General features: G+C 43.8%; 3 protein-coding genes across 7 annotated transcripts; 2 read left to right on the top strand and 1 right to left on the bottom strand.

The window, feature by feature from the left end:
• Window positions 1-625: 625 nt before the first annotated feature.
• Window positions 626-13,726, top strand: card11 (caspase recruitment domain family, member 11). Of its 3 annotated transcripts, none has more exons than XM_086133813.1 (25): window positions 626-870; window positions 5,052-5,260; window positions 5,364-5,501; window positions 5,648-5,824; window positions 6,574-6,722; window positions 7,293-7,472; window positions 7,708-7,863; window positions 8,037-8,162; window positions 8,256-8,450; window positions 8,539-8,691; window positions 8,815-8,884; window positions 8,954-9,138; window positions 9,238-9,344; window positions 9,484-9,518; window positions 9,599-9,722; window positions 9,798-9,999; window positions 10,103-10,229; window positions 10,300-10,543; window positions 11,151-11,235; window positions 11,395-11,490; window positions 11,565-11,682; window positions 12,375-12,560; window positions 12,867-12,988; window positions 13,090-13,205; window positions 13,400-13,726. In XM_086133813.1, the coding sequence occupies exons 2-25, from the start codon at window positions 5,062-5,064 to the stop codon at window positions 13,602-13,604; spliced, it is 3,495 nt and encodes a 1,164-aa protein (XP_085989939.1). In that variant the 5' UTR covers window positions 626-870; window positions 5,052-5,061; the 3' UTR covers window positions 13,605-13,726. The 3 variants fall into 3 exon arrangements, with proteins under 3 accessions (XP_085989939.1, XP_085989940.1, XP_085989941.1); XM_086133814.1 differs by having other exon boundaries at window positions 5,035-5,260; XM_086133815.1 differs by having other exon boundaries at window positions 629-870; window positions 12,378-12,560.
• Window positions 13,727-15,083: 1,357 nt separating this feature from the next.
• LOC147192560 (carbohydrate sulfotransferase 12-like) lies at window positions 15,084-21,816 on the top strand. 2 transcript variants are annotated; one of them, XM_086132295.1, is made up of 5 exons: window positions 15,084-15,161; window positions 17,069-17,760; window positions 17,990-18,142; window positions 18,387-18,566; window positions 19,228-21,816. In XM_086132295.1, the coding sequence occupies exons 2-5, from the start codon at window positions 17,380-17,382 to the stop codon at window positions 19,555-19,557; spliced, it is 1,044 nt and encodes a 347-aa protein (XP_085988421.1). In that variant the 5' UTR covers window positions 15,084-15,161; window positions 17,069-17,379; the 3' UTR covers window positions 19,558-21,816. The 2 variants fall into 2 exon arrangements, with proteins under 2 accessions (XP_085988421.1, XP_085988420.1); XM_086132294.1 differs by having other exon boundaries at window positions 19,009-21,816.
• Window positions 21,817-22,278: 462 nt separating this feature from the next.
• c1qtnf6a (C1q and TNF related 6a) lies at window positions 22,279-25,578 on the bottom strand. Of its 2 annotated transcripts, XM_086132297.1 has the most exons (4): window positions 25,495-25,578; window positions 24,700-24,779; window positions 23,261-23,461; window positions 22,279-23,090 (listed from the first exon to the last, which is right to left on the bottom strand). In XM_086132297.1, exons 3-4 carry the CDS (start codon window positions 23,454-23,456, stop codon window positions 22,543-22,545), a joined length of 744 nt encoding a protein of 247 aa, XP_085988423.1. In that variant the 5' UTR covers window positions 23,457-23,461; window positions 24,700-24,779; window positions 25,495-25,578; the 3' UTR covers window positions 22,279-22,542. The 2 variants fall into 2 exon arrangements, with proteins under 2 accessions (XP_085988423.1, XP_085988422.1); XM_086132296.1 differs by lacking the exon at window positions 25,495-25,578 and having other exon boundaries at window positions 23,261-23,467; window positions 24,700-24,990.
• Between the last annotated feature and the right edge of the window lie 67 nt (window positions 25,579-25,645).

Raw genomic sequence — 25,645 nt, 5'->3', positions numbered from 1 at the left:
TAATACGTCCTGAAATATTCTTATGTTGCTTACATGTGATTGGGGAAGAAAAGCCGGAAGGTGGGTCGTTACCGGAAGGGGGAGTGTTCGTTGGAGAGTGAGGAGGCATCTGTGTATAGTTGAAACGGCTGGGCGAAGTTTGGGAAGGCTATTACAGGAGGACGTGATAGAGCTTGTTTCAAATAAGCGAATGCTTCTTCACAAGCTGGTGTCCACCGGAATGGTGTATTCTTCTTTGTCAGTCCATGCAAGGGTACTGCATGATGTGCAAAATTCTTAATGAACTTTCTGTAATAGGAACAAAGTCCGAGAAAGGCTCTCACTTCAGTTGGAGTGTGACTTTAAACGCTGCAGCTGCCGCTACTACTACTACTATTACTACTACTACTACTACTAATAATAATAATAATGAGTGAAGGAACGCTTTAATAATTTCGAATACTGTTTTGTCATAGTAATCAATCTTTCCAATACAGGTGACAAAACCCCGAAAAATGATCGAGTAAAAATAGATACTATAACCGCACGTTTTAGGGAAGAAAAAGGTGACCTGAAACAAAAATAAAATAATTAAAGGAAACGACACAGTTCAGGTATGATAGTCTCATTGCGAAGACTCACGCCCCAACCCTCTCGCTCTCTCTCTCTCTCTCTCTCTCTCTCTCCCTCTCTTATATATTGTATTCGACACGCTCTCAGTTCAAGACCTTTTTGGACGAACTCTGAGACAAAGTTGACTTTTTGAATCTTCGAGTGGGTAAAAGGCATATGTGCCCTTTCAAAGACAACAATAACAGCAACACACAGTGGCACGCCTCGTCACTTTGAATTTCACCCGACTGTGCTGCCTGCTTATCGTCCACATCTCAGGTAAGCCCAACTCTTGAATACGTTGACTACTGAACGTGTATGAGGCCGATTTTTTTCTGTCCATGTTAATCGCAACCAACTCATTGCCTGGCTTCAACAACAAGTTCTCAATACTGTAATTCAAACCAGTTCAAATCAAAATGAACACATTACCGTAATGCAGAGTATGAACAATCGCTGTGGCGCCTGGATTGAATTTTGCGAGTGGAGGCTGGCCGGACCGCAGTGCCTGCTTGAAGGGTTGGGCAAAATATGCATGAGATTTGACATTTCTGCAAGACAAGAGCTTTACTTACACAAACGAATCGGGCTGAAAACACAAACAAGGACGCCCGTCCAAAGATTACAATGCTCACGTTTGATTGACACTGTCATCGAGGTATTTCTTTACCCACAATATATTTGCAATTCGTCATTTCAGCGCATCATAAGTAAAGGTGTTCCTCATATTGACACCCCAATTCAGCAAGTAAAAAGTTGACCAAACTCTTGGAAATAGCTGATGCCATCCTTTGATGGCGCAGGTGTACATTTGGGGCGAGAGTTGATTCAGAAGACATTTGCCAAAGATAGACTATGATATGTGGAAAAATACAAGTATAATCAAGTGGGATACTATTATACTTTTCTGCCACACTGACTATTCCCTTTGTAAACTGATATGCTGTTTCATGTTGGTAAAAAGTGCCTTGCCTTTTCGAAATGACGCAGCCCTTACAAACATGCAAGTGCTCACACACTCCTCTCTTCTCCCCCCCCTTGGACTCCATACACAGGGCCAGCATATCACATTTCTTAAAGCTTGGACAATGAAGTCTTTATGATGGCTCCCACACACCTGAACCATTTACATCGATGACAGTCAAATTCCAGGCCACCATATGCCTGTGCATGACATGGATGTTTTGGGACAATAGTGAAAAGCTCATCTGTTAAAAAATACATAAAAAATATGTCTAGAAGTAAGAACTGTCCTCCCACACCTGTTGCCTGAAGACAGCTGGGATAGACTCCAGCACACCTGCGACCCGTGTGAGGATAAATGGATGTATGGATTGATGGATACTGTAAGGTCAGCGTGGAGTACTTGAAACCTTTCCTTCAGTTTGACGTCACTAATGCAGTCATTTTGGTTTGCATGGTAATTGTCGTGATTTCTCTTAACAATTTCCTCTAAATGCTACTTACGGGAAAACAATTTCAGGTCCGGTAAAATTGTCGACTTAAGAAAATTCTATTATTAATTTCCTCATGCATTGGGAATGACTGTTTATGATTGCTCTTCCTGCTTCCTGCCGAAAAAAAACCAAGCTGGAACTTATTCTACATTGTTGGTGAATCATGTCTTATAAGCAACACTTGAAAACAAAGTAGCTCAGGGGATGCCCATCTTAAGCACGAATGCCCTCAGCTGTTTCCTCTCAATGTTAAGGAACAGGCGGCCCGGTAGTCCAGTGGTTTTATCACGTCGGCTTCACAGTGCAGAGGTACCGGGTTCGATTCCAGCTCCGGCATCCCTGTGTGGAGTTTGCATGTTCTACCCGGGCCTGTGTGGGTTTTCTCTGGGTGCTCCGGTTTCCTCCCACATTCCAAAAAAAACATGCATGGCAGGCTGATTGGATGCTCTAAATTGTCCCTAGGTGTGAGTGTGGGCGTGGATGGTTGTTCGTCTCTGTGTGCCCTGCGATTGGCTGGCAACCGGTTCAGGGTGTCCCCCGCCTACTGCCCAAAGATGGCTGATGGGCTCCAGCACTCCCCGCGACCCTTGTGAGGATAAGCGGATCGGAAAATGGATGGATGGATGGATGGATTGTTAAGGAACATTTTGGGGGAGTCCCATTCTGGGCTGGACACCTTACCATATCTGAAACGTGGACATACACAGCGCAAATTCCAGATTCCATGACGTCCACTCACTTTTGAATCAAGGTGGATTTCAAGTTTTGTCAAGCATCATTAGTTATGCGGTGTACAGGTGGAACAAGCAACCATTTGTAGCTACTGACAGGTCTGGTTGGTTTGTGTCATTCGTCGAGTCACTTCAAACTAGATCACGACACATATGATAAGCAAAGTATGTTGCCTTGTTTTTTAACACATGCATTCCATGTCTACGGATGGTGGAAATGCGTTCTTCTTGATTTGTTTTAACAGTTTGTATCTCACATTACCACCGTTTAGAGGACATGAGTGGTCCAGCAATGATCTGCAACCTTGTTTGTTTTGTTACCAAAAATGAGGAATGTGTCCCATTCATCAGATTCAGACACCACGATGGTCTCACACACACAGCAATCGTATTAATACCGATAGTGAGCTCTGGCTGTCAATGTTACGCTCCATCCTTCCCCTTTTCGTCAACCTGACCTGCTGGTTAAATAAAATAAACATGGATTCCTGTTTGATCACGATATTTGTCAAACAAGCAATCCATGAAGCACTCCTGAGCCAGAAGTGCTCATACTGATGAGGGAGATTTGATAGGTGACCTATTCTGCCGATTCAGGTGTATTGTCATGCCGCTCGCAATGCAACCAGCCAAGTTCTGCCAGACGCAAAAAGGTGTGACTGGCACTCTGATGAAAAAAAAAAAAAGGAAATGCGAAGTTTCTTGTGACCTTGCTGAAACCTGGTCCTTCTTATTAGTTTATTTCTGATACCGTCACTGCAAATGTCCTCACAAAAGATGCTTATGAAAGTGAAACGTGTAAATGACTCTGAACTCCCCCTGAAATGAGGCGTCTACTCACATCTGGCTTGGCAAGGAGGAAGCAAAGGAGAATTTTCTCAACAACAAACTCTAAAATAAGAGAATAGAGAAGAGGAAGCAAATATGTGGTTTCTGCAGAGGTGTGTGCACGATTGCATGGGTGTGTGAGCGTACGTGTGCGTTGGTCTGTGCTTTTGTGGTTTCATTATCGGCATCAAATCTTGGCAGCACACGTGGTCTATGATTTTTTTTCTTTTTACCCCCCTCAGGCTACGTTTTAAATGTAACTTATCATTGATTTAGTTCGATGTTGGAAATTGGACGGCACCACGAGATTGCAGTAGCCTTGCTCCATTAACCCCTTAAAATGTTTGATTCACAGTTTCATCGTGACCTTGCCACTTTGGAATGTGCCTTTACTGACATTTCTCCTGTATTTATGGTCAAAGAGCCGTCACACTACATCACTTGCAAAAGCGTTGTAGATCATTATTATGGCGCGACTGGACATTTTATATTGCTTGAAGACTCTATGTATCATTTGCACAATTAGATCTGTATTACCACATGGTGGGAGATGTTATGTTGTAAGTGGCTTCTTTGGTGTCATACTCAAGTGGCTCCCAGCTACTACGGAAAAATTCCCCGTCTGTTTTAACATCCTTGGCCGATAAAGATGATTCTAAATTCTCGATACTGATAACATGTTATCCACCCCCAGGGTGTAGAAACAATACTGCATTCGGAAACGTTATACTTGAACAAACAATGGCGGTTGTATGCAAACATGACGGATTGCATGCATGGCAACATCAGCCAGACTTCATTTGTTTAACATTTACAGCTACGTTATGCAAATGCTGACGGACTGCCACGGTGCGTATTTGTACATGGCTTGGATGAGAAGGATAAAATGTTGGTTGGAGTAGAGAGCGAATATGAATGTGAAATGGAAAGATATGCGTTGGTCAACTCTTGTGTGGGGGAAACAGTTTCTGTTGTCACTACAAAGCCATACATTAGGAAGCCTAACATACCTGTGTCGCCTATATGATCTAGTTAAAGCTTTCATATCTGTCATGTAGCACACCGGGTTATGCTAATGATCACATTTGTGTTATGTCCTCATTGTTAGCTTTCCAAAGGAAGTCACGTCGCCGTTTATTGCCAAGCTTGTTTGCGTTGCCGCACTGTTAGTCACAGCCCTTTTGCTATTCTCTACCTATACGGACACTGTGATGGTGCAGTCTCTTTTTTTCATGTGAAAAAAAAGCACTTGGACACAGAAAATATGTACAACTTGACTGGAGACATTGGTGTAAGGACAAAAAAAAAAAAATCATCATTTGTCGATCCCAAAACATAAAAACTATGGCGTGTCTTTTTGAGTTCCGCTGCAATCGTTTCCTGGCTTTATTTTACTGTAACTGACTTGGCAACCGCTGTGCTTTAAGGGGTCTTGTCTTTTCAGGGCGCATGAGATGGAAACCGGCACACCGGGGATACTTGACGATGTCGAGTTACGGTGGGAGAACGTGGAGTGCAGACGCTATGAAATTTGTCGCATCATCTCTCCGGCCAAGCTCACGCCTTACCTTCGCCAGTGCAAAGTGCTGGACGAGCAAGATGAAGATGAAATCCTCAACTCTTTACTGCTGGTCTCCAAAGCAAACCGCACAAGTATGTAGTCAGATAAGTGTGTGTTTTCTTTAACCTTGAATGAAAACAATATACGGAATGACTTTTGAAGACGAATGACATCGTACTAATAATCTCCCGTCAGGTCGCCTTCTTGACATCCTGCGCTCAAGGGGCGAGAGGGGATATGTGGTGTTTCTGGAGAGCCTGGAATTTTACTATCCAGAACTTTACAAACAGGTCACAGGGAAGAACCCCACACGTCGCTTCTCCACCATCGTCGGTGAGATACGCGTCTTTGCTCAAGGGTTGAAGGAAACTTCCAAAAACATTCTTGCATAATCTCAAAATGGGCTACAGAGTTATTTGCATATTACTGTACATGTAAGATAATAAAGGCTGATCCATAGTTTTTCCTCTTTTCTGCAGTCGAGGAGGGTCATGAAGGTCTGACGCAGTTCTTGATGAACGAGGTGATGAAGCTGCAGGAGCAGTCTAAAGTGAAGACTCTGCAGCATGCTGAGCTCAGCAGGAAGAACTGCACCCTGGAGGATGAGCAGAAGAAACTACGCCTCGTAAATCAGGAACTTCAGACCTCGCAACAGAGTAAAAAAAAAAAAAAAAAAACTAAATCCTATTCTCATTGTAGATCTTCAAAGGCCCTTTTTAATGTTTGATTGAAAGTTCATGACAGTCATCTAATCACCTTGTCTTGACACCACTATGCAACTATGCAGTGAGGGAGTGCTGCTATATTGTATATTTCAAGTGCACAAGAATCTAAATCATAGAAAACACAGACGCCGGTATTTTGCCCGTCACGCTATGTATTATTCGGAAGATGCTGAGGTGCCAATGTCTGCGGTGAGGGTGGATTTGAAAATGTGCAATTCTAAAAGCACGACTTCCTACTTCACTGTCCTGCTTCAGAAAATGATTTCTTTCCATTATTGCTCATCTTGTCTCGGTTTCAATACATAAATTTAGTGTGCATAATATTTTTACATTGTAAAAAATGCATAGTGTGACTATCTATCTATCTATCTATCTATCTATCTATCTATCTATCTATCTATCTATCTATCTATCTATCTATCTATCTATCTATCTATCTATCTATCTATCTATCTATCTATCTATCTATCTCTCTATCTCTCTATCTCTCTATCTATCTATCTATCTATCTATCTATCTATCTATCTCTCTATCTATCTAGCTATCATAGTTTTTTTAAAGGAAAAAAATCTAAGTTTGGGGTGCAGCTTTGTGTAAGCGCTGTCTCAATAAAGAGGAGTTGAGTGGAATAATTTTGGGGCCACTATGTCAGTGCTCACGACCTGTGTGTGGATCCGCAGGGTTCAACAAAATGAAAGAAGAACGCAACTCCTACAGCGATGAGCTGCTGAGAGTCAAGGATGAGAACTACAAACTGGCCATGAGATACGCCGCTCTGAGTGAGGAGAAGAACTTAGCGGTGATGAGGAGCCGGGACCTGCAGCTGGAGGTAATGATGAAAAGGTCTGCATGTCAACATTTAAGTACTAATCCAAAGACACGCGACTGTACCGTGAAATACATACGTACACTAGAATTTGCCCTTGACACCAGGAAAAAAAATCTCATAAATTGCAGTTCAACTTCTTATTATGCGATATGACATTACCTCTATCTACTCATTATTAGGTGCTATCTAAAGAGATCCAACACAAGGTGTGTATTAAAAGTTGTGGCGAGTGGCCAAATCTGATGATTTAAGACCTCATTGTCTTTGACTTTGGACACCATGCTTTCCTGGCTCGAGTCATACTTTTCCACCAGAGAACAGTTTGTCACTATCGATAGCTCCCGATCCACTCCAACCCCAGTCAACCAAGGAGTACCACATGGTTCTGTACTCGGACCCTTGTCTTTCAGTATCTACTCGGTCAGATTATTCGCCAACATGGATTGACTTTCTCGCACGTCACCATCACACTCATGCACCTTCATTGGCTCCCAATTACGATCAAGGTCGCCTTCAGTGGAATTTAGAGTTGACTATTTCTTACTTTCTGTGTTCTCTCCGTTCAAACAGATTGATCAGTTTAAGCACAGGTTAAACAAGATGGAGGAAGAGTGTAAAATGGAGAGGAAGCAAAGTCTCAAACTGAAGAACGACATCGAGAATCGCCCCAAGAAGGAGCAGATCTTTGAGCTCAAGAGGGAGAATGAAACACTCAAAATCAAACTACAGGAGCTACAGTCCATCATCCAGGTGTGGACAAACTTGTATTTAACTAACTTGTAATTAGCAATCAGACAACGTTAAAAAAAATCCAATAAATGGGTATTTATGTGTTCACAAACTGATAAACATCTCCAAATTCAAATTGACAATGACATTTTCACTGTGCTATACGCCATTATTACAGAAAGTTCAGCAAGTTTTTAATGCAAAACATCTGCTTGGTTTTCTTTATAAAACAGTTTAAATGGATATTTTGTTTTAGAATGCCCAGCCTGGTCCTCTGTCTACATCGGACAAAGACATTCTTGACATTTTGGAGCATGACAGGCAGGAAGCGCTTGAAGATAGACAGGACCTGGTCAACCGCCTCTACAACCTTCATGAAGAAGTCAGACAGGCAGAGGAACTGCGAGACAAGGTAACAAACAGATACGGCCGACTTATGCCCACATTTACTGTAGTAAATATGGGCATAAGTAGGAAATCCTTGACCAGCTCGTCTAATACCCACATGGTACAATCTTGGAAACATACACGACTCACAAATTAGTGATATAGTCTGTGTTTGTGTGTGCGTGTGTGTGCGTGTAGTACCTGGAGGAGAAGGAGGACCTGGAGCTAAAGTGCTCCACGTTGCAGAAAGACTGTCAGATGTACCGCAACCGAATGGACACCATCACCATGCAGCTCAAGGAAGTAGAAAAAGAGAGGGACCAGGTGACTCAATGCACGTCCACAATCATGCCAAGAGTCTACTCGCAAAGCGTGCATAGTTTTTCTGTGACCTTGCATGTATATTTTGTGCCACAGGCATTCCAGGCAAGAGACGATGCCCAGCACCAGTTCTCACAGAGTCTGATCGACAAAGACAAGTATCGCAAGCAGATTAGAGAGTTGGAGGAGAAGAGCGATGAGCTCCAGATCGAGATGGTGCGGAAAGAAGCCCAGCTGGTCACTCTGGAGTCTCGCATGCGACGGATCTCCAAGGACATTGCCTTGGATCAGGTTTTACATTTTTTGACATATGGATTTATGAAGGGAACACAAATTCACCACCATTGCGGATTTTTTTTCTTCTTCTTCTTTTCCTCAGAGCTTACCAAGGGACGTTCCCACAACCATCCTCTTTCAGCGGGAGCTTAAACCCTGCCAGGGTCAGTCAGAATGGTCTAGTGATGAGTCGCCAGAGGAAAGGATTTTACCCGAGGAATCCCGGCTCAGACGCAGACCCAATCTGAAAGCAGTGGTCAGGCAACGTCGATTGTTCAAAATGTTGATGATCATAGAACGTTGCATCCAAATGAACTGCAGACACGCCGCACTCCATTTATGACGGCATACTTAAAGGCATTTATGTTTGACGTTCTAGAACAGAGCGAAGTCTCCCAGCTGGCAACCCAAAGACCTTCCAATTTCCGTAGAGCCTTCTCATCCTGCCGGTAACACGCGATGAACAATCAAAAGTGCCAATACACGATGTTCGTGTCAAAAACTTTCTATGTTGACAGCCAACGGGGGCGATCATCTTGAAAATCTGATTCCAAGCATCCACAGCAACTCCCTCCCTCCTTCACCCAGTGTGGCCCCCGCATCCCTCGCGTATGCTCACAGCTTGACCCCCGCCCTCACTTTGTCCTCTCTGTCCACTCCGCGCTGTCACTCCATGACGGAACAGCCCAACAGGCTAAATATGGTGAGGGCGACCCCAAAAGGCGATGCTACGGCCGTATTATCAGTCGCTTGAACTATTTCATCAGGTATTACATATTGTTTCTGTCAATATTTATTGTAGATGCGTAACCGTACCGACAGCATCCAATCCACGCAGCCTGAGCCCCCGGAGAAAGCATCTCTATACCGTCGAGAAAGGGAGAATGAAAATGACTTCCAGCCCCGCAGGTAGTCAAGGCGCCATTTCTGCATTTTTTTTGGGCGGGGGGGTTAATGGACAAAATAATCTCCAATGCCTTTTCAACTTTATATTGTGCTATATAACTGCCAAAAAAACATATACTGTCCTCCATTTGGTTTCTTCCAGCCTTTCGGACTTTGACAGTGACACTATGGAATGTGGTAAATATAAATGGAGCAAACTTTCCACCATCGTATCTGCCAATCTTTCGACCTAAATCCCCTCCCAAATCCATCCTTAGAGGAGGGAGTGAAGCGCGGCCCATCTTCTGTCCACTCGTCGTCCTCGTCCCATCAATCAGAAGTTATGGACACTTACGACATGGAGCAAGTCAACAATATCTTCTGGAAATTTTCTCTGGAAAGGTACGTGACGCACATGCGCACGTTGTTGCAAGTTCACAGACTTGCTCTAGCGTGCATGTTGATTTGTGTGCGCAGGCCGTTTCGTCCGTCTCTGTCCTCCTTGTCGAGTGTCAGCTCGTTCATGAAGCCTGTGCAGGAGTTTACATTATTAAGCGAAAACCTGCTAAAGGACATCACTCTTGTTGGGGGCAACGACAGCGGGATTTTCATCTCGTCCGTCCAGCCGGGCTCTGTTGCAGAGAAGACTGGTTTGCGAGAGGGTCACCGCCTCTTGTTGGTAAGATCGAATTCCCCTTTACTTGTCCATCCAATAAAAATGTATACTCACATCACAGTGGCACTTTTTTTTTTTGTCTCTTGCGATATGACTGTCTTATCAGCTTGAGGGGCGCATACGAGGCGAGAACCAGAGGATGCCGTTGGAAACCAGCACCCAGGAGGAAGCCCTCTGGGTGCTGAAGCACTGCTCTGGACTGATCAGGCTGCACTGCCGAGCCAACTTTGACTGTAAGTGCGTAATCCTTCTCAGAGTGAACGGTTTTCATATTTGAATCGCATTGCTGTATGTGCACCCCAGCTTACCGACGTTTTCAGAGGGACCTCGAAGAAGGCACGCGGGTTTCCGGAGACTCCTTCTACATCCGGGTGAACCTCAACATCTCCAGCCAGTTAGACTTATGCTCACTGAGCGTGCAATGTGATGAGGTGGTCCACGTTTTGGACACGAAGCACCAAGGCCAATGTGAGTGGCTGTGTGCCCGCGTTGACCCCTACAGCGGCTGTGACCTGCTGGAACGTGGGACTCTGCCGAGCAACTCACGGTATGAGAAACTATCGAGAAGTCAAAAGGTTTTACTTGTAACTTAGATGCTCAGCAGATACGATAGCGGATGTGTCAAATGGGCATAGTATCAAAAAGAGTCATTGAGCTCTGTAGCTTAGTGTAATGTAACAAGTTTGGAAAGTGTGTCCAGTGATTTTTTTTTCCCTTCCCTTCTCTGTATGAGCACAATGCAATTTCAAAAAAGTGAGAAAACTATTTTGTGTGCAGGGAACTTTTTCTTATGTTGTTGCCATTTATCAACATGGGTATTGAACGTAATTGATAGTAAAAATTCATGCATACATTTTAGTTTTTGAGCTTTACATTTTACATTTCAGTAGAAAGTACAGTAGATGAATCAGTACTGCTAACTTTGATTTGATTTGATTTATTGATTTTTTTTAGATAACTATCTGTACTTCTACTTACCCTAAATACAGACTGGTTTCCACCTGTTGTAACCTGTAGAAGTATTCACACTCAGGAAGATTACAAAGCTGCCAGTAGCACATGTCGCTGATTTTACGTCTAATTTACGCAATCTGTTGGCAAGATCTTAATGAAACTATTTGTGTGTGTGTGTGTGTGTGTGATTGTTAACGCAGGGCTCAGCAGCTCCTCCTCATAAAGATACAGAAGTTGATGTGTCGAGGGAGCAAAGAAGAAAATGAAATGCAGCGCAACATGAAGGTAGATATATTTCCACAAGTGTGAATTCTTCTTAAGCTTTATTTAATTTTTAGAGAGAAAGTGGAGTCAAGGTGCAAACATGACATATATAGACAGATGCTGTGTACATACTGTCAATAACTGCTTGTACTCAAATAAGTGGAGATATTCTATATGTAGAACAATTTGCAGCCAGAGGAAGGCAGCCCCTCTTCTGACCCCAAAACAAGCCCACGCTTGTCGAGAGCCAGCATCTTCCTCACCCAGATTCTGCAGGTGACGAAGCGTGAATCCTGTATCTGGACTGAAATGAAATTCATAAACACTGTCATGTGTTGGTGCTTTTGTAGCTCGTCGGCAGGGCGGATACCAAATACAAGCGACTGAACAGTCACGAGCGTGTGAGGATCATCACCTCCGGTAGCACAACACTCCCCGGGCAAGGCTTTGACACGCTCAGAGCAGAAGGTGAGGAAAAAAAGTGATGCAAAGTGGAGCCAGACTTCTCACACGCGGAAATATACTGATCGTCGAATGTCACCTGTGACAGCTTTCCTGGGACATTTACAGTTTTGCCAATGCAGCTTTTTTTTTTTTGTCAAACCCTGTCATGCTGTAAATCACATGATAAGCTGTCCGCGGTAGTAGACGCTGTCCCTGAAAGAGTTAACATTCGTCTCAAGCTTTCAGAGCAGTTCATTTTACGAGGACTGTGGAATTTAGCGCTTGTTGTCGTTTCGGCTGATGATTAATTGTGAGAGTCCTGAAGGAGGTAGAGAATGTGTCGATACTGTCGAAAATCCAGTGGGAAAGTGCTATGAGCCTTGAACAAAAGGGCCTGTTAGTCATATGAAACATCTGAAGGTGCCATTTAATGGCGCAGCACAATTAAACTCCCACACGTAAGACGACTGTTGTGCAATGTTTTGGAATCAAAGTTTCAGGTTCAGGTTTTGCACTTCTGGTACCTGAAGCAACATAGTTTCACCACGACAGATTTCTCCTTAACATCAGAAGTAAACAAGAATTCATTTTAATCAGCAATCGGGGGGATTTCTGCCGGTAGTCACCACCAAAAGAATATGTGGAGAATAATCCAATAGCAAAGCATGTTCTTCTTTTATATCAATCTGTATTCTCTGTGCCGTCTTTGGTGCAAGCAGACGCCGCTGATCCTGAACGGGAGATAAGCAAGAGTTTGAACCTGACCCCATACAGCCATGTCACCCCTCAATGGACCGAGAGGAGAAGACCGGTCCTCTTCGCGCCGACTGCTTTAGCCAAAGCACTTTCACAGAAATTAGTTAACATGGTGGGTGCCATGGACTTCAGTGTGTGCAAACCAGGTCAGTATGTATACTTTTGAGGTGTGAGCGGATTCATAATTTGTTCACACGCTACAATCATTGACACGGTTAATTGTAAAAAGGATGGCCAAACGTAATAGCAGTCATCACTCTCGTCTCTGTTAGTGCTGAAAAGTCAGTTGACTACTGTCACATATTTGCTCGGATGTCTCAAGATAGAAACATCACCGCTTTCTGTTCCTCCTGCTCGTGTCAGATGTCTTGGTTATACAGCTAACATTTGCTCAATCATTCACAGGAATTTCCCTTTGCATGCATTATCCTCTTCTGTTTTTTTTTTTGTAGACATTTTATCCAAAGAGGAGTCAAATCAGAAACTGGGTGCAGAGTCCTTTGTTTACTGCAAAGAAAAAGGTGCTTCTTTTGAATTCATCACCAAAGAGAGCATCGAGGCCGTCGCTGCCAAGGTTCCTTGCACGGCCAATCATGACCAGATTTTCTTGCTTGTGCTTGAATTTGTGTGACTTAATGCCTATTTGCATCTTCTTACCTTTCTCACTGTCACCAGGGCAAACATTGCCTACTGCAAGCTGACCTGAGCTGCGTCAAAAACCTCTTGAGGGTGGAAATTTACCCAATCATCATAGTTGTCAAGATCTGTGAAAAAAATGTCAAGAAGCTGAGGTAGGCTTTTGTGTATGCATGTGCATGCAAAAGAGAAAGGGTCCTAATGTTGATATCTGCTTGTTATCGGTACAGTTTCTGCACAACCAAGCACACACCTTTATTGTAGGTTCTCATCAGACAAAGTAGGTGTACAACTTTACAACACTTACCACAACTGAGTTGTTTCCTTCCTGTTTCCTGTCCACACACAGAAAGTTACCGCTGCGCCTGGAGTCGGAGGAGGAGTTTCTGAGGTCAAGCAGGGCGAAAGAGAAGGAGCTGGAGGGTATTCCTTGCCTCTACACCAGCCTGGAGCCGGAGGCCTGGCTCGGGACGGATGACCTCATCAGGGTGGTCAAAGAGCGAATATTTGAGGAGCAGAAGAAGACTGTGTGGGTGGAGCGGGATCTCCTGTAGACACCGTGGGCTGTACATGAAAAGAAACATATTGTAGAACCACAATACAAAAACAGCGTTAAAATTATACATTTATATGCTCTGTATTTAATACTAAAACAATAAACGTTATCTTTTGTAAAGCTGTGCCTTGCATTGTTTTGAAAACGGAACACAACAACTTTCTATACGGAGCCATTTGATAGAACTACACTGCCCTCTCGTGACCAATGTGATAAGTACAACATCAAAATGTTATTTTGTGCTTTCAAAAATAATGCTGCCAAACCCCTTGCTGAAGTAGGAAAGGAAGGGTTGCACAGACGAGTCAGTTTGTCGACTTTTCTACTCCACACTGACAAAACTATTATAACGGCATGATGGTCACGTGTATAGTATAAACCGAAATCTTGACTCAAGTTAAGATCAACATACTTAACAATATTGTCACGTTTCGCAAACATCACCACAGCGCCTGTGCAATGTTTCTTTGAGTGAAGCCTACTTTGCGTATGAACATTGTCAGCGATTCTCGAACTGCAATTTGCATAAAGAGTAAATCTCAAAACTCTTTCTGAATAAGCTCCAAAACGGTTTGTTAAAAATGGGACACAAGAGGATTTGGGGTCGATAATCTCATCTCCAAGGACGGGCAGCAGAAATGATGATGAATTTGGGTTTAATCAATTTTAATGCGTATTTTATCACTCTCCCTGCAACCCATGCTGATGGTTAATATTCCTTTTAATTTATTCATGCATTCAGCCACAGTAGTTGCCACATGGTTACTCAGCGGAGTAAATACTGAACTGTGATTTACCGTGTCGCAGTGTTTCACGATCGTGCGTATGTGTGCGCGCTCGTGCGTGCGTGTGTACGTGCGTGCCCTTTCGTACTTGCGTAAATTTACTTACCCAAGGTTTGGTCTTTTTTTTGGTATGTATTGTTTGATGGATGGATGAGATTTCTGGGAAACAATCACCTAAAAACAAACTTATTTTCTTGCCTCGATTCACTTTATAGAAAAATGCACTCAGTTACAACTTAGTCATATCGCCATGCAAAACAAACGTGACTCCGCAATTCACTAATTATTTGAAAAAAAGTTTTGAAAACAAAAAGATTATTGGCACTCAATGTTCCTGCACATTTGTCATATGGACGTTATTTCAGCAGTGGGCAACAAGTGCAGCTATCTGTGGACCAGACAATATTTACAATTGAATGAAACTCAATGAGAGCATTATTCTAATCCCTGTCGTTTAATTCCATCATCGAAACCATGTACACCATGTAGGATAAAATGGTTTTTAAAGTTGTCCTCTACAGTCACCGCGTTGCACCATATTTGTGTTTTCCTTTAATGCGCCAAGCGGACGCACTTCGTTAGCTAGACCAACAAACACCGTGCAGTCAACTGTCGTGTTAAGATGGAATCGACCCAGAAAGGTAGAAGTCTCGAGCTAAACTGTCGCGATACTTAGAGAAATCTCGCTTGATCTCGAAGGGAGGGAAGCAGCGGATCGAAGACCTGCTGGCATCTCAGCTGACGCGGGGCAGACAACGTCCCCCAAAGAGGTAAAAAAAAAGCTTCTGTTTCTCATCGCTCATAGTTCATATTAGCGTCGCCAAATCTTGGAAGAAACACTAGACACATTTATTGCATGCTAGAGACTACTTTGGCATTAAATGCAGCGAGAGAGGGCGATACCGTAAGAAGACACCCTGTTTTCCTCGGCTACCTTGAATTATTATCTCCGGGATTTCGGCTGAAACATCTCTACGCGAGATTTTTTCTTCCACGAGACGAGCGTCATATGTGAGGAAGAGCCGGTTCCTCTGGCTCGAACCCTCGGTTAAAGGCGACATTGTAGTCCATTGGCCAAAGCGGATACCAATAGCGGCACCGGTACTATTTGGGCGGGCAAATATCCCAGTTGTGATGATGATTATTGTTATACCTATACATCCCCAGTTTATGAACAGCCCGGTTGTCAAAACCATTTTTTATGCTGGTGGATGTCCTGGATTTGGCCTCAAGGTCAAGTTATTAGTAGTTGATAATATTATGTTTAGTATTATTTTGAAGGACATATTCGAAGCTTTAATTTTAATAATTTGTGAAGCTCTTTGTCAAGTACATAGGTCGCTGAAGCTTGTCAAATTCAAACCACCCCCCAAAAAAAATTAAAACGAATATATCTGTGTGACCTGGTACCGAATGGGCTGGCCAAGGACTGTTGGTTGGGAAACACTGACTTAGGCTATCTACACTTTTTAAGCATTCGCTATGAATATTTTATAAATCCGTCCTAACAGACATCAGTGTGGATAGCAATGAAGCTTTGCAATTGAGTTCCATCTTCTGTGCTGTATAATATATACCATTCGAAAAGTAAAAGTTAAAATTAACGTGAAACTGAATGAGTTTGGTTTGAAAGAATCCGAGAGCCTCGCCCCAGAACCTCATCAAATGCTTTTGGAGATTGTATAGTCCTCTCTCAGGTTCAACAATAGTTGTCTGCTAACCTCACCAATGACACAACATTCCCACAGAGCTACTCCAAAAGCCATCACGGGAGAGTGGAAACCACTCTGTATTTTCTTCCATTTCCCTTTCCTGTAGGTGTACACATATGCTGTATTTGTCCATTCAGTCTATGAAATACTGTCGTACAAAATGGAAATAGTGAGGCACAGACTGGTGCTGGATTTGTTTCCAAAACAAGTTGTAAAATCAGTAGTCCTGAGTTTTGCAGTGGGATTAAGTAACTGGGCACAGAGCAACGTCATCCCCGTAACAGCTTTGCACATGAATCTTTTGGCTCAGAGTAAGATTAGAAAGCCAGTTGAGGTCGTGAAGAGAAAGGCATTCATATTCGCTTCTTGTGTGGTGTCGCGTTGAGAGGAGTGTGAGGCGAGGAGCGACGGTGTGATGAATTTCCAGGTCAAGGCAGCCCTCTTCGGGGGACAGGAAAGAAAGTGATGACTTTAGCGCGTGAGGTCCACATTTAGAAGGAAAAGTGACGCTCTGTGACCAAAGCGCTGCACATGAAGAGGCGGACAAACTGGTGAAGGACTCTAACTCAACAGTCCTACAACACAGGTCGTTTAGCTCGTCAAAGCACAATTAAGAAAATACTGGTTTGGTCTTATTTTAGTTTTTAAACTCTATTACGCGGGTAGCAATTTTTTTCTGCAGGGAAAATCATATCAGACTGGAATGTGTATGGTATGCAGCACTTCCTTTCACAACTATGTGATTTTTTTTCCCAACTGCCTGTGTCAAATTTAAGTGTGTGCCAAATGAAGAACTCTATCTGCTTTCTTTTTGCAAACGTGTTGTGAAAATTCTGAGAATAATCACTTGGTAGCATTTCGATGCCAAGTCCAAGTGTCGTGCTTACGTGTCGGATTTAAAATGGAGTGGCGGCTGCACGGATGTGTTCCCCTCACATTGCAATGTTTTGGTTGTCTCTTTGCAGTTGCCCGAATGGAGCGGAGGTGAGAATTTCACCCATGGATGCGTCCTGCGCGGCGACATGATAAGCACAGGCTCAGTTATAGCTGCCGCCTATCTATCGCCAAGGTGCTCTTGACTGTTGCCATGGAGACCCCATAGCCAGAGCTCTATAACCAAGATCTGTTTCCTTGGTGACCCCATAAAAAAGAACCAGGTAACTATTTCAATCTGTTGCCATGGTGTCGCTGTAACGGGGCCCTTCAGCATAAAACGAGGTCGATGATGATGATGAGCCGTTAGGTGGCAAGGCACATATCGCACCACTTTGTCACGATGGGAACATCGAGGATGTTTCACATTTTTGTCGTCCTGGGCTCCGCCTTCATGATCCTTTTAATCATCCTCTACTGGAAGGAAGTTGGAGCGTCCCATCAGTATTTGCACACCCCTGTCTCACCCGGACCCAAAATGACAAAACCTGCTCAACAGCAGCAGCAACAGCAGCAGAAGCCTCAACCCCCCCAACCCCCGTCCTTCCTCTCCGACATCGATGCCTTTGTCAACCAGTTCTTAGAGCCTGGAACTGGCGAACCCACTGACCAGGTGCCCGCCGAAGCAAGCAACCAATCAGAGAAGGCAGAAGAGCGATATGTTCCGAGGCAGGAGTGGAAGATTCATTTGACTCCAGTGGCAGCAGAGCTTCGCCAGAGACAGGTAAATAGAATTTTAATAAAAGTAGTAAAAGTAGAAATTGTAGCGGAAAAATTTATTTGGATGTCATGGGGCCCTCCAAAAAAATTTTTTTTTTAACTGGTAAAGGATGCTTTTTATTATTCACTACATTAATAGCAATTATGGAACCTTGGTCCAATATCTTTTTACATGTCTTTATGACTCCTCTTTTAATTTATTGATGCATTTGCCTTTCAAATGGAATCAATAGGAGAACCGGCAGAGGTTACTTAAAGATCTGTGCGCCAATGACAGCCTGGAGTTCCCCGGCAAAAACCGCTCATTTGACGACATTCCCAACAAGGAACTGGATCATCTCATAGTCGATGACAGGCACGGTGTTATCTACTGCTACGTGCCAAAGGTACATTTATATTTTTACTCTGACTCCGGTTTTACAGGGGAACAAGTCCAAAATTTGTTTGATTTGGAGTTCACCAAAAGTTTGACCCTTTCATGAATTGTTTTTGACTTTGAGGGTTCCACCGTGATTTGCCTCTGGGAAGAGACGCACACAATCGCCAATTATTTTTGCATTAGAGCAGCTTGTATTTTTTTCTGTGATCATTTACCAGAACTTCAGGCTAACCGTTTCTGTTCCCCGTTAGGTGGCTTGTACCAACTGGAAGCGAATCATGATCATTCTCAGCGAGAGTCTGCTCCGCGACGGCGTTCCCCAAAGGGACCCGATGGCCGTCCCCAGGGAGCTGGCTCACAACGCCAGCATGCATTTCACCTTCAACAAGTTTTGGAAGCGCTACGGCAAATTTGCAAGGCACCTCATGAAGGTCTGTCTGTTGAATATTTTTTTCCCTCTTTTTTTTTTTTGGGAGTGCTTTTGGATCGGACTCCAGCTAAAGTGTTTCATTTACTATCTAGACTTAATTAATTCCATTTAGAGATGACACTTGTCAAGATGCTTTTTTTTCCCCCAGCGACACTAAACTCGCCGGTTCAAATCTGATTTTAGCATAATTTACATGCGCTCTCTTTTCTTGCGCAGATTTTCTGCAGTAACTCTGGCTTCCTTATTCGAGTGTGTTATTCTCAAGAAATGACACTCACGGGTCGCAAAATGTTGAAAAAGTCGCAAGTGCATTTGAATGCTTTGTTTCATTCGTTCTGAAGGCAATCTGAGCATGACGTTATCATTTTAACACATTTTCAGTGTCTTCACGAATCGCTCGAAATGTCCCCTCACAAACGTGACGTGCTGCTTTTGTTTTGAAGGTCAAACTGAAGAAGTACACAAAGTTCCTTTTTGTGCGGGACCCATTTGTGCGTCTCATATCCGCCTACCGGGATAAATTTGAGCTACGCAACGAGGACTTTTACCGCCGCTTTGCTAAAGTCATGCTGCGGCGCTACGCCAACCAGTCGACGCCCCCCGACTCTGTGGATGAGGCGTTTGCCGTGGGGGTTCACCCTTCCTTCTCTCATTTCACCCAGTATCTACTGGACCCTCAGACGGAGAAGTACGGTCCCTTTAATGAGCACTGGCAGCAGGTGTACCGCCTGTGTCACCCGTGCCAGATCCAATATGACTTTGTGGGCCACTTGGAGACGGCCGAGGAAGACGCTGAGCATTTGCTACGCCTGCTGCGCGTGGACAACGTGGTGGAGTTTCCTACCTCGCACAGGAATCTGACAGCCAGCGACTCGGAATCAGACTGGTTCAGCACGGTGCCGCTGGAGGTGCGGAGGGAACTTTACAAGCTGTATCAACCCGACTTCAGGCTTTTTGGTTACGATAGACCCCACTCTATCCTCAATGAGTGACTCTGACGCAACTTGACAAGATGGAAGAAGTGTTTTCTTGAAAGTCCCTGTAAAGTGAAAAAAATCCATTTGAGCTCTACGTTTGACACGACACAGAGAAGAGTTTTGCTCGCCATGTAGACAAAATTTGAACGATTAAAACTAAATGGCAAAAGACATCATGAGCTGTGGGCGTGTCCACTGAATTCATTTTAGCCACGCCCCGCCCCGCTCAGCTGTCAACTACAAGTCAAATGCCTCTGCTTCAACCTGGAAAAATCGATGCTACTCTGTCTTGCATCTTTCTAATACCTCCACAGATGTTTGAGCTGCAAAAGTACAGCACATCTCCCGAACGCCTCCGGTAGCTGAAATATATCCCACCAGAACGTCACGAGGCGTTAACTAATGTCAGCCTGTCCAAACACTAATTTTCAAGTCCATCCATCCATTAAAAAAAATAAAATTGAATCCCCGCTTCTGCTTTTCTCTGTGTGACGTGCATGGATTCATGGACGACGACGAGGAGTCACTCTAAAGCGGCAGCGCCAGTTTACTCTCACAAACTGAAGATGCGTTTTGGAGGCACAGCCATACTGCAGCTAGCAAGCTAACTGCATGTCACAGTTGCGCCGCTTAACTACTAATGCGAACGATGGTGCTGAAGTTATCACTGGGTACTTTTTTTAGCCACGCTGAAATAAATCGGAAAAACCGCAACGTCAAAAAACACTTCAACTGTCTGACTCCAAATTTACTGACTGTGCCACACAGTTGTCAGTCTTTGCACATGTTTTCAGAAATGATCTTCAAACGTGTCTAATCGGAGACACATCTCGAAATTCACTTCACAGGGTCTTTGATGAACACCTTTTTTCCATTTCACTCTGACAATAATATTTGGCACCTGCTGCTATAGGAAGCACAAAAGTGAGCCAGAGAAAAATGTGAATGGACAATTAATTTGAAGATTTCATAATCCCACAAAGCACAAATGAGTGCGAAGCAGTCGGCTCAACAGATGGTGTCTTGTGTCATTTCGTGCCTCCAGAGAGCTCCCACCTCCGGCATTTTCCACTCGCAGCTCAGATGTCACGTTTGATTGGACACTCGCATTTAACATGTGACTTACCCAACGCCGGCTTTGTAGCTCGTTTGGCCAATCTGACACATTTTTAATGCTGCCGCATGCCAGTGACATTTCGTATTGTGCAATGTTTTCTTGAAATCCTTTTTTATTTTTTTTTTGAAAGCATGACTGGTGATAACTGCCGATGGAACCCTCAACACTAAGCAGGGCAATATGATCAAGTGAATTGGCCTTCAGCTTGGAGACCTAATTTCAATACAACATGAAGTGACATAATCAATTTTTGGCTTTTTTTATTTTTATTTTTTGCTTGGTTTGGCCACGTTCAAAGCATGATATCAACTGCATTGTATCATCATATTAAAAGTGCAGCAACGGCGATGAAATATTAGCCGGCTAGTAGGACTCATCTCGGCTTGTTTTTGAGACTTGAACTGCACTTTCAACGTTCTTTAAACTTCAACTCGATGCAGGAACAGGTAAACACCTGGCTGTATTTTCCAAAGGGAACATTTTGTGTGAGTCACCGCCGCCCCTGTGTTTGTCACGTTTGTGTGTTCGCGGGTAACACGGCGTTGTTTATCCACACCGGATGCTGCAACCAAACCCAAGAGTTGTAACACTTCTCAATTGGTGGTCATCAAGGCTTGGTTGAGCATGAATATGAATCATCCTTGATGATATGAGTGGGATGTAAGATAGTGCCTTTGGTTGCAATGTTTATACAGCAAAAAAAAAAAAAAGGAAAAAAAATCTATTTTTTATAGATTCTCACTTTGAACCGCATACAGCTGTGTGATGCCACATGTCTGTTTGATATTCTGGGCTTTTGTCTCTCTTTTTTTTTTTTTTTGTGAATCACTTGTGCGTCAGTGGAAAGCCTTCAACTGACATGTCTAACTTGTCTTGGACCTTGTGCGATGGATCGTGATGTGCAACCGATGATCTCAACATGGGATGTGTGTTTTGTACTGTTGATGCTGTCATGAACGCACCGTATTCTTTTATCTTCAGAGTCATCGGACATGTCTCAAACACCACCTTTTTTTTTTTTTAAATATACAGTGTAAACTATTTTTATGGGATGTTGTATCCGTTTTCCTGTCTTTTACAGTGCACAGTGTCATGTTATCCCAAATGAATTTTTATTGACAATGACATGAGAAGAAAAATAAAATTAGGACTGCAGATGTCACATTGCCCTTTGTTTACAACCCTCGTCTTAATCCAATCAAGTAGACAACAGTCAGTTTTTGGAACTGAAACGGTGCCATCGTTCCTTGTGGTTAATACCGACCCATGCAGGCAGCCTTCTCAGCCAAGGCGCTCCGCATCTCACACCTGAGACTTGCCTGCTCATCACTCACGTGTAGCTCATCAGCTTGATAAATTGGCTCCCTAATGAGTCTGCGACGCACCAGCAGTGAGCGCTGGTAGGCATCTTGTCAAGCGTTTACGTCCTGTTTGGAGTGTCCTCTTCCTGCGGAGTCTTCGTGTTCTTCCCTCTTGTACTTTAAGTGAGTTTTAGTTTGGATTTTTCCTGTAGTGGACTTCAGTTTGAAACTTAGAGCCTTAATAGAAGCAATTGGCCTTTTCCAAGGTTGAAGCATTACAGTCATTTTTTTTCTTCCTTTTCTGTGTTTATTCCTGACTTTCCTGAGTTGACTTTGCAAAGGATATACAGTCATAAATTCCGCCAAGTTTTTGGCGAACGCTATTCCTGTTTGTTGTTGTGCATTTGGGATCATAAACAAACCTTAAAAGAAGTGAAGGAAACACATTTCCATCTTAGAGCCGGAGGATTAAGTTAAAGAGTAATTCATTTATTTTTATGTTTTCTGGTTACAATGTTGATTGCAGATGCCATTCTGCCTAAAAAAAAAAATAAAATCTTTATTCCCCGCCCCCTCTCCTCCTCACTCTGAGCTTGCTTTGATGAGGTGTCCATTGAAGGTGACATAAATATCCACGTCATCACTGTAAATGGCATTTTCCCTTTCCCGCTTATACAGGCGGACCCAGACCTCGTCGTTGGCGTTCAAGTCCAGCATCAGGCTCTGGCTCTGCATGATGGAGCGGTCGCTGGGCTGTGCGTACACTATCGCCTGCTCGGCTTCATTGCGCATGATGTGCAGGTAGGTCTCCTTGAAGTTCCACGTGTGGATATTGACGTTGAAGAAATAGATCCCGGGTGTGTGGCAGACGAACTTCCCGCTGAACATGTTGAAGTGGTTGTCGAGGTTCACGAAAACGGTGTCTAATATCAGCGCCTGGTAGGCCTCCAGGCTGTGGAGGGACTTGCGACGGCCCACGGAAAAAGCAGCGTGCTGGACTTTACAAGGGTCTCCGGGGAGACCGGCCTGGCCCTTGGAGCCTTTTGAGCCCATGGGTCCGATGGCTCCCGGAGGGCCTTCCGGTCCAGTTTTACCCGGTGTCCCTCTTTCACCACGGTCTCCTTTGTCACCTGAATAACATTAAAAAAATAAATAAATAATAATACTGCTTCGTTGTTATCATAAAGGTGTTCGTTGTAAGCAAATGGAAAATGAATTACGTAAAAATCGAGACTTTGAAATGTCAACGTTATTAGGAGTGGAAACGTAAACCGGTGGAAACAAGGTTCCGCTGGTGTACCTTTAAGGATGGTCATGTTGATGTAGGCGCGGACCTGGGGCAGCTGGTTGTATCCCCCTCCCGCGGGAGGGGCCGCGCTGTCCTCCGCTGGTTGCAGGTCATCGCAGCAGCGCTTGCAGGGCACAGGGGAGCCTGTGGGAGGGGCTGCCTGTGTCACCAGGTGAACAAAGGACAGGCTGAGGAGGACGCCCAACATTGCGCCTGCACCTACGGGCAGATGAAGCCTATGAATCGTCCATAGGGTGACCAGTCCTTTGCTGATTTTATTTTGGGAGGCAAGGAATTGAGTCGAGAAGCTTCATGTTGCGCTTTGCCGCAACTTTGTAGCATCTTTCAGCACATTTGACCTATTATCCATTCATTTGTTTGTTTAACCGCTTTGTCATCGCTCGGGTCAAGGGTAAGCTGGAAGCTTCCTGATCCTGCGATGTTCCCACCAGTCAGAAAGAGTCTTGGGCACAAGTCCAGCCCGAAAACGGGAATTCCCCAAGAACAAGCGGCAACAGGATTCCGACATGGTGTCGAACTAACACGGGAAATTTGTAGCAGGGTATTTGTCGGTCAGCTGGCCGTGTAATCACTGTGGAATTTTTTTTTCTTTTTCTGCTTTGTGATACCAAAAAAATAAATAAATACACAAGGCAGAAAGATGTCCTTGCAGCTGTGCAAATCGGGGTTATGTGGTTCAGCCACGTGCGCGTTAAAACTTGCTCTTGGATAAAATATGGGAGAAATTCAAAACAAATTAAGAGCTGGCAAATAAATCCCACCGTAGGATGATCAAGCAAAAATCCACTCTGCTCGCAGGCTTTAATTCATCTGGTTGATGACCCAAAGTGTGTTTCTTTCATCCAGAGCAGGCAGCCAAGCAGAGTTCTGTTTCAAAGGAAAAGTTGTGGCTCCAAGCCTGAGCGACGAGCCAACTCGAAGTGGGACACCGTGTCTTGCATTATATGTTAAATAGAAATGCAACTGCGAGGAAACGGCCGGCGCAGATTTAAAATCATATACCGTGCTAGAAATACACATTTTGATGTACATAGGGAACATGCAGTGATGGGGGGGGGGGGGCGGGGGGTCAGGGTATTTTGCATGACTCGTTTGTGCAAATTCCTGCACCAAGTTGTTCTTTTACTGTACTACAGCATGTGTGTTCGCACAGCCCTGTGGAGGTATGGAAATGCCTTTTCGTGTGCTTTCATTCCAAACTGTTTCGTTTTATGACCACATATGGTTTCTGTTATCTGTTACAGAATAGTTTTAAGATGGGCATATTCTGTACACTAGAATGGAAGCGTTGCATAGAGACACGATACAGTTGAGCAAGTTTGAGTCCGGTAAAATCTGGGGGGGAAAAAAAATTTTGATTGTACCTCAAGAAGTTGGCATTTCATGGTGAATAATCCACAATTTTGAGTGACGATGGAACAAAATCTCACCTTGGTCAAGTCTTTGCAGCCGCTTCAGTCCGCCAAAGAAGGGAAATTGTCAAGCCCACCCTTCTTCTGTGTGTATATATCTGTGGGAGAGAGATTTTTTTTTCCCCTGCTTCTTGCTTATCCCTGCAGCCTACTTCAACAGCCTCAATCGGTTTATTTTGGGAGGAAAGCTAATGCCTGCCCCCTCCTACAGCATAGTATGCAAAACATAGAGTCAAAAGTCTACTTACTGGCATGGGAGAAAATGCGAGCAAAGGCTTCCAATACTCAACTACTAACAAATACACCAGATTTTTCTTCTATCCACTATAGTCTATTTGTACATTTTTGTTTTGTGTTTGGGTCAGAGTCTGGAAATGTTCCCAGTCCAACAGGGGCTAGGATCTTTTTTTTTTTTTTTTTTTAAAGATACTGTAGCACCTGACAAACGGTCATTGCTTGAGGCCTGGGAAACTGGCAGTACGATTTTACTACTTTTTGGTGTGGTTGGGGATTTGTTTTTGTCTCAAACGCTGATCAGGAACCTGAAGAAAAAAACCTGTCCAAAGATTCCTTTAAAATTCTCTACTATTTAGACATAACGCTTTAAAACAGTAATCCATGCCTTTATCACTTCTCTGCAGCATTACTGCCATGCCACTTTATTTTGGAGTCAGCCAGTCTTTCATCAAAAGACACAAACTTCATTTCTGGCTTCAATGAATTTCAACTTCAATGAATACACGTGTTGAGCACCACAACTTGACATGGTCGCGTTTTTATGCGCCGCGTTGTTCTGTGATTTTTCTCACTGACCTTGATTGCAGTCGTATGTTTGGTGTGATGTGACCCCGATGCTGCTCGCTGTGGCAGTAGCAAAATGTCAAACCGCGCACAAATACGCACGCTGCGATACCGCCGGTACCACCTGACAGGACATGTAAAAGGCTCAGATTAGCTGCTCGCG

Source organism: Hippocampus guttulatus, chromosome 16, assembly GCF_054856545.1.
Source record: "Hippocampus guttulatus isolate MCC_2025c chromosome 16, RoL_Hgut_1.0, whole genome shotgun sequence".
NCBI classification, from domain to species: Eukaryota; Metazoa; Chordata; class Actinopteri; order Syngnathiformes; family Syngnathidae; genus Hippocampus; species Hippocampus guttulatus.
This window is presented reverse-complemented; position numbering and strand designations above follow the sequence as displayed.

What these genes read in the sequence shown, in the direction of transcription:
- card11 (XM_086133813.1), top strand. Translation starts at nt 5,062, where the DNA reads ATGGAAACCGGCACACCGGGGATACTTGACGATGTCGAGTTACGGTGG. An exon ending in ACTTCAGACCTCGCAACAGA is followed by an intron (nt 5,825 to 6,573) that starts GTAAAAAAAAAA and finishes GTGGATCCGCAG; the next exon opens with GGTTCAACAAAATGAAAGAA. An exon ending in TGACACGCTCAGAGCAGAAG is followed by an intron (nt 11,683 to 12,374) that starts GTGAGGAAAAAA and finishes CTTTGGTGCAAG; the next exon opens with CAGACGCCGCTGATCCTGAA.
- LOC147192560 (XM_086132294.1), top strand. Translation starts at nt 17,380, where the DNA reads ATGGGAACATCGAGGATGTTTCACATTTTTGTCGTCCTGGGCTCCGCC. An exon ending in CAGAGCTTCGCCAGAGACAG is followed by an intron (nt 17,761 to 17,989) that starts GTAAATAGAATT and finishes TGGAATCAATAG; the next exon opens with GAGAACCGGCAGAGGTTACT. An exon ending in TCTACTGCTACGTGCCAAAG is followed by an intron (nt 18,143 to 18,386) that starts GTACATTTATAT and finishes GTTCCCCGTTAG; the next exon opens with GTGGCTTGTACCAACTGGAA.
- c1qtnf6a (XM_086132297.1), bottom strand. Translation starts at nt 23,456, where the DNA reads ATGTTGGGCGTCCTCCTCAGCCTGTCCTTTGTTCACCTGGTGACACAG. An exon ending in CAACATGACCATCCTTAAAG is followed by an intron (nt 23,091 to 23,260) that starts GTACACCAGCGG and finishes AATGTTATTCAG; the next exon opens with GTGACAAAGGAGACCGTGGT.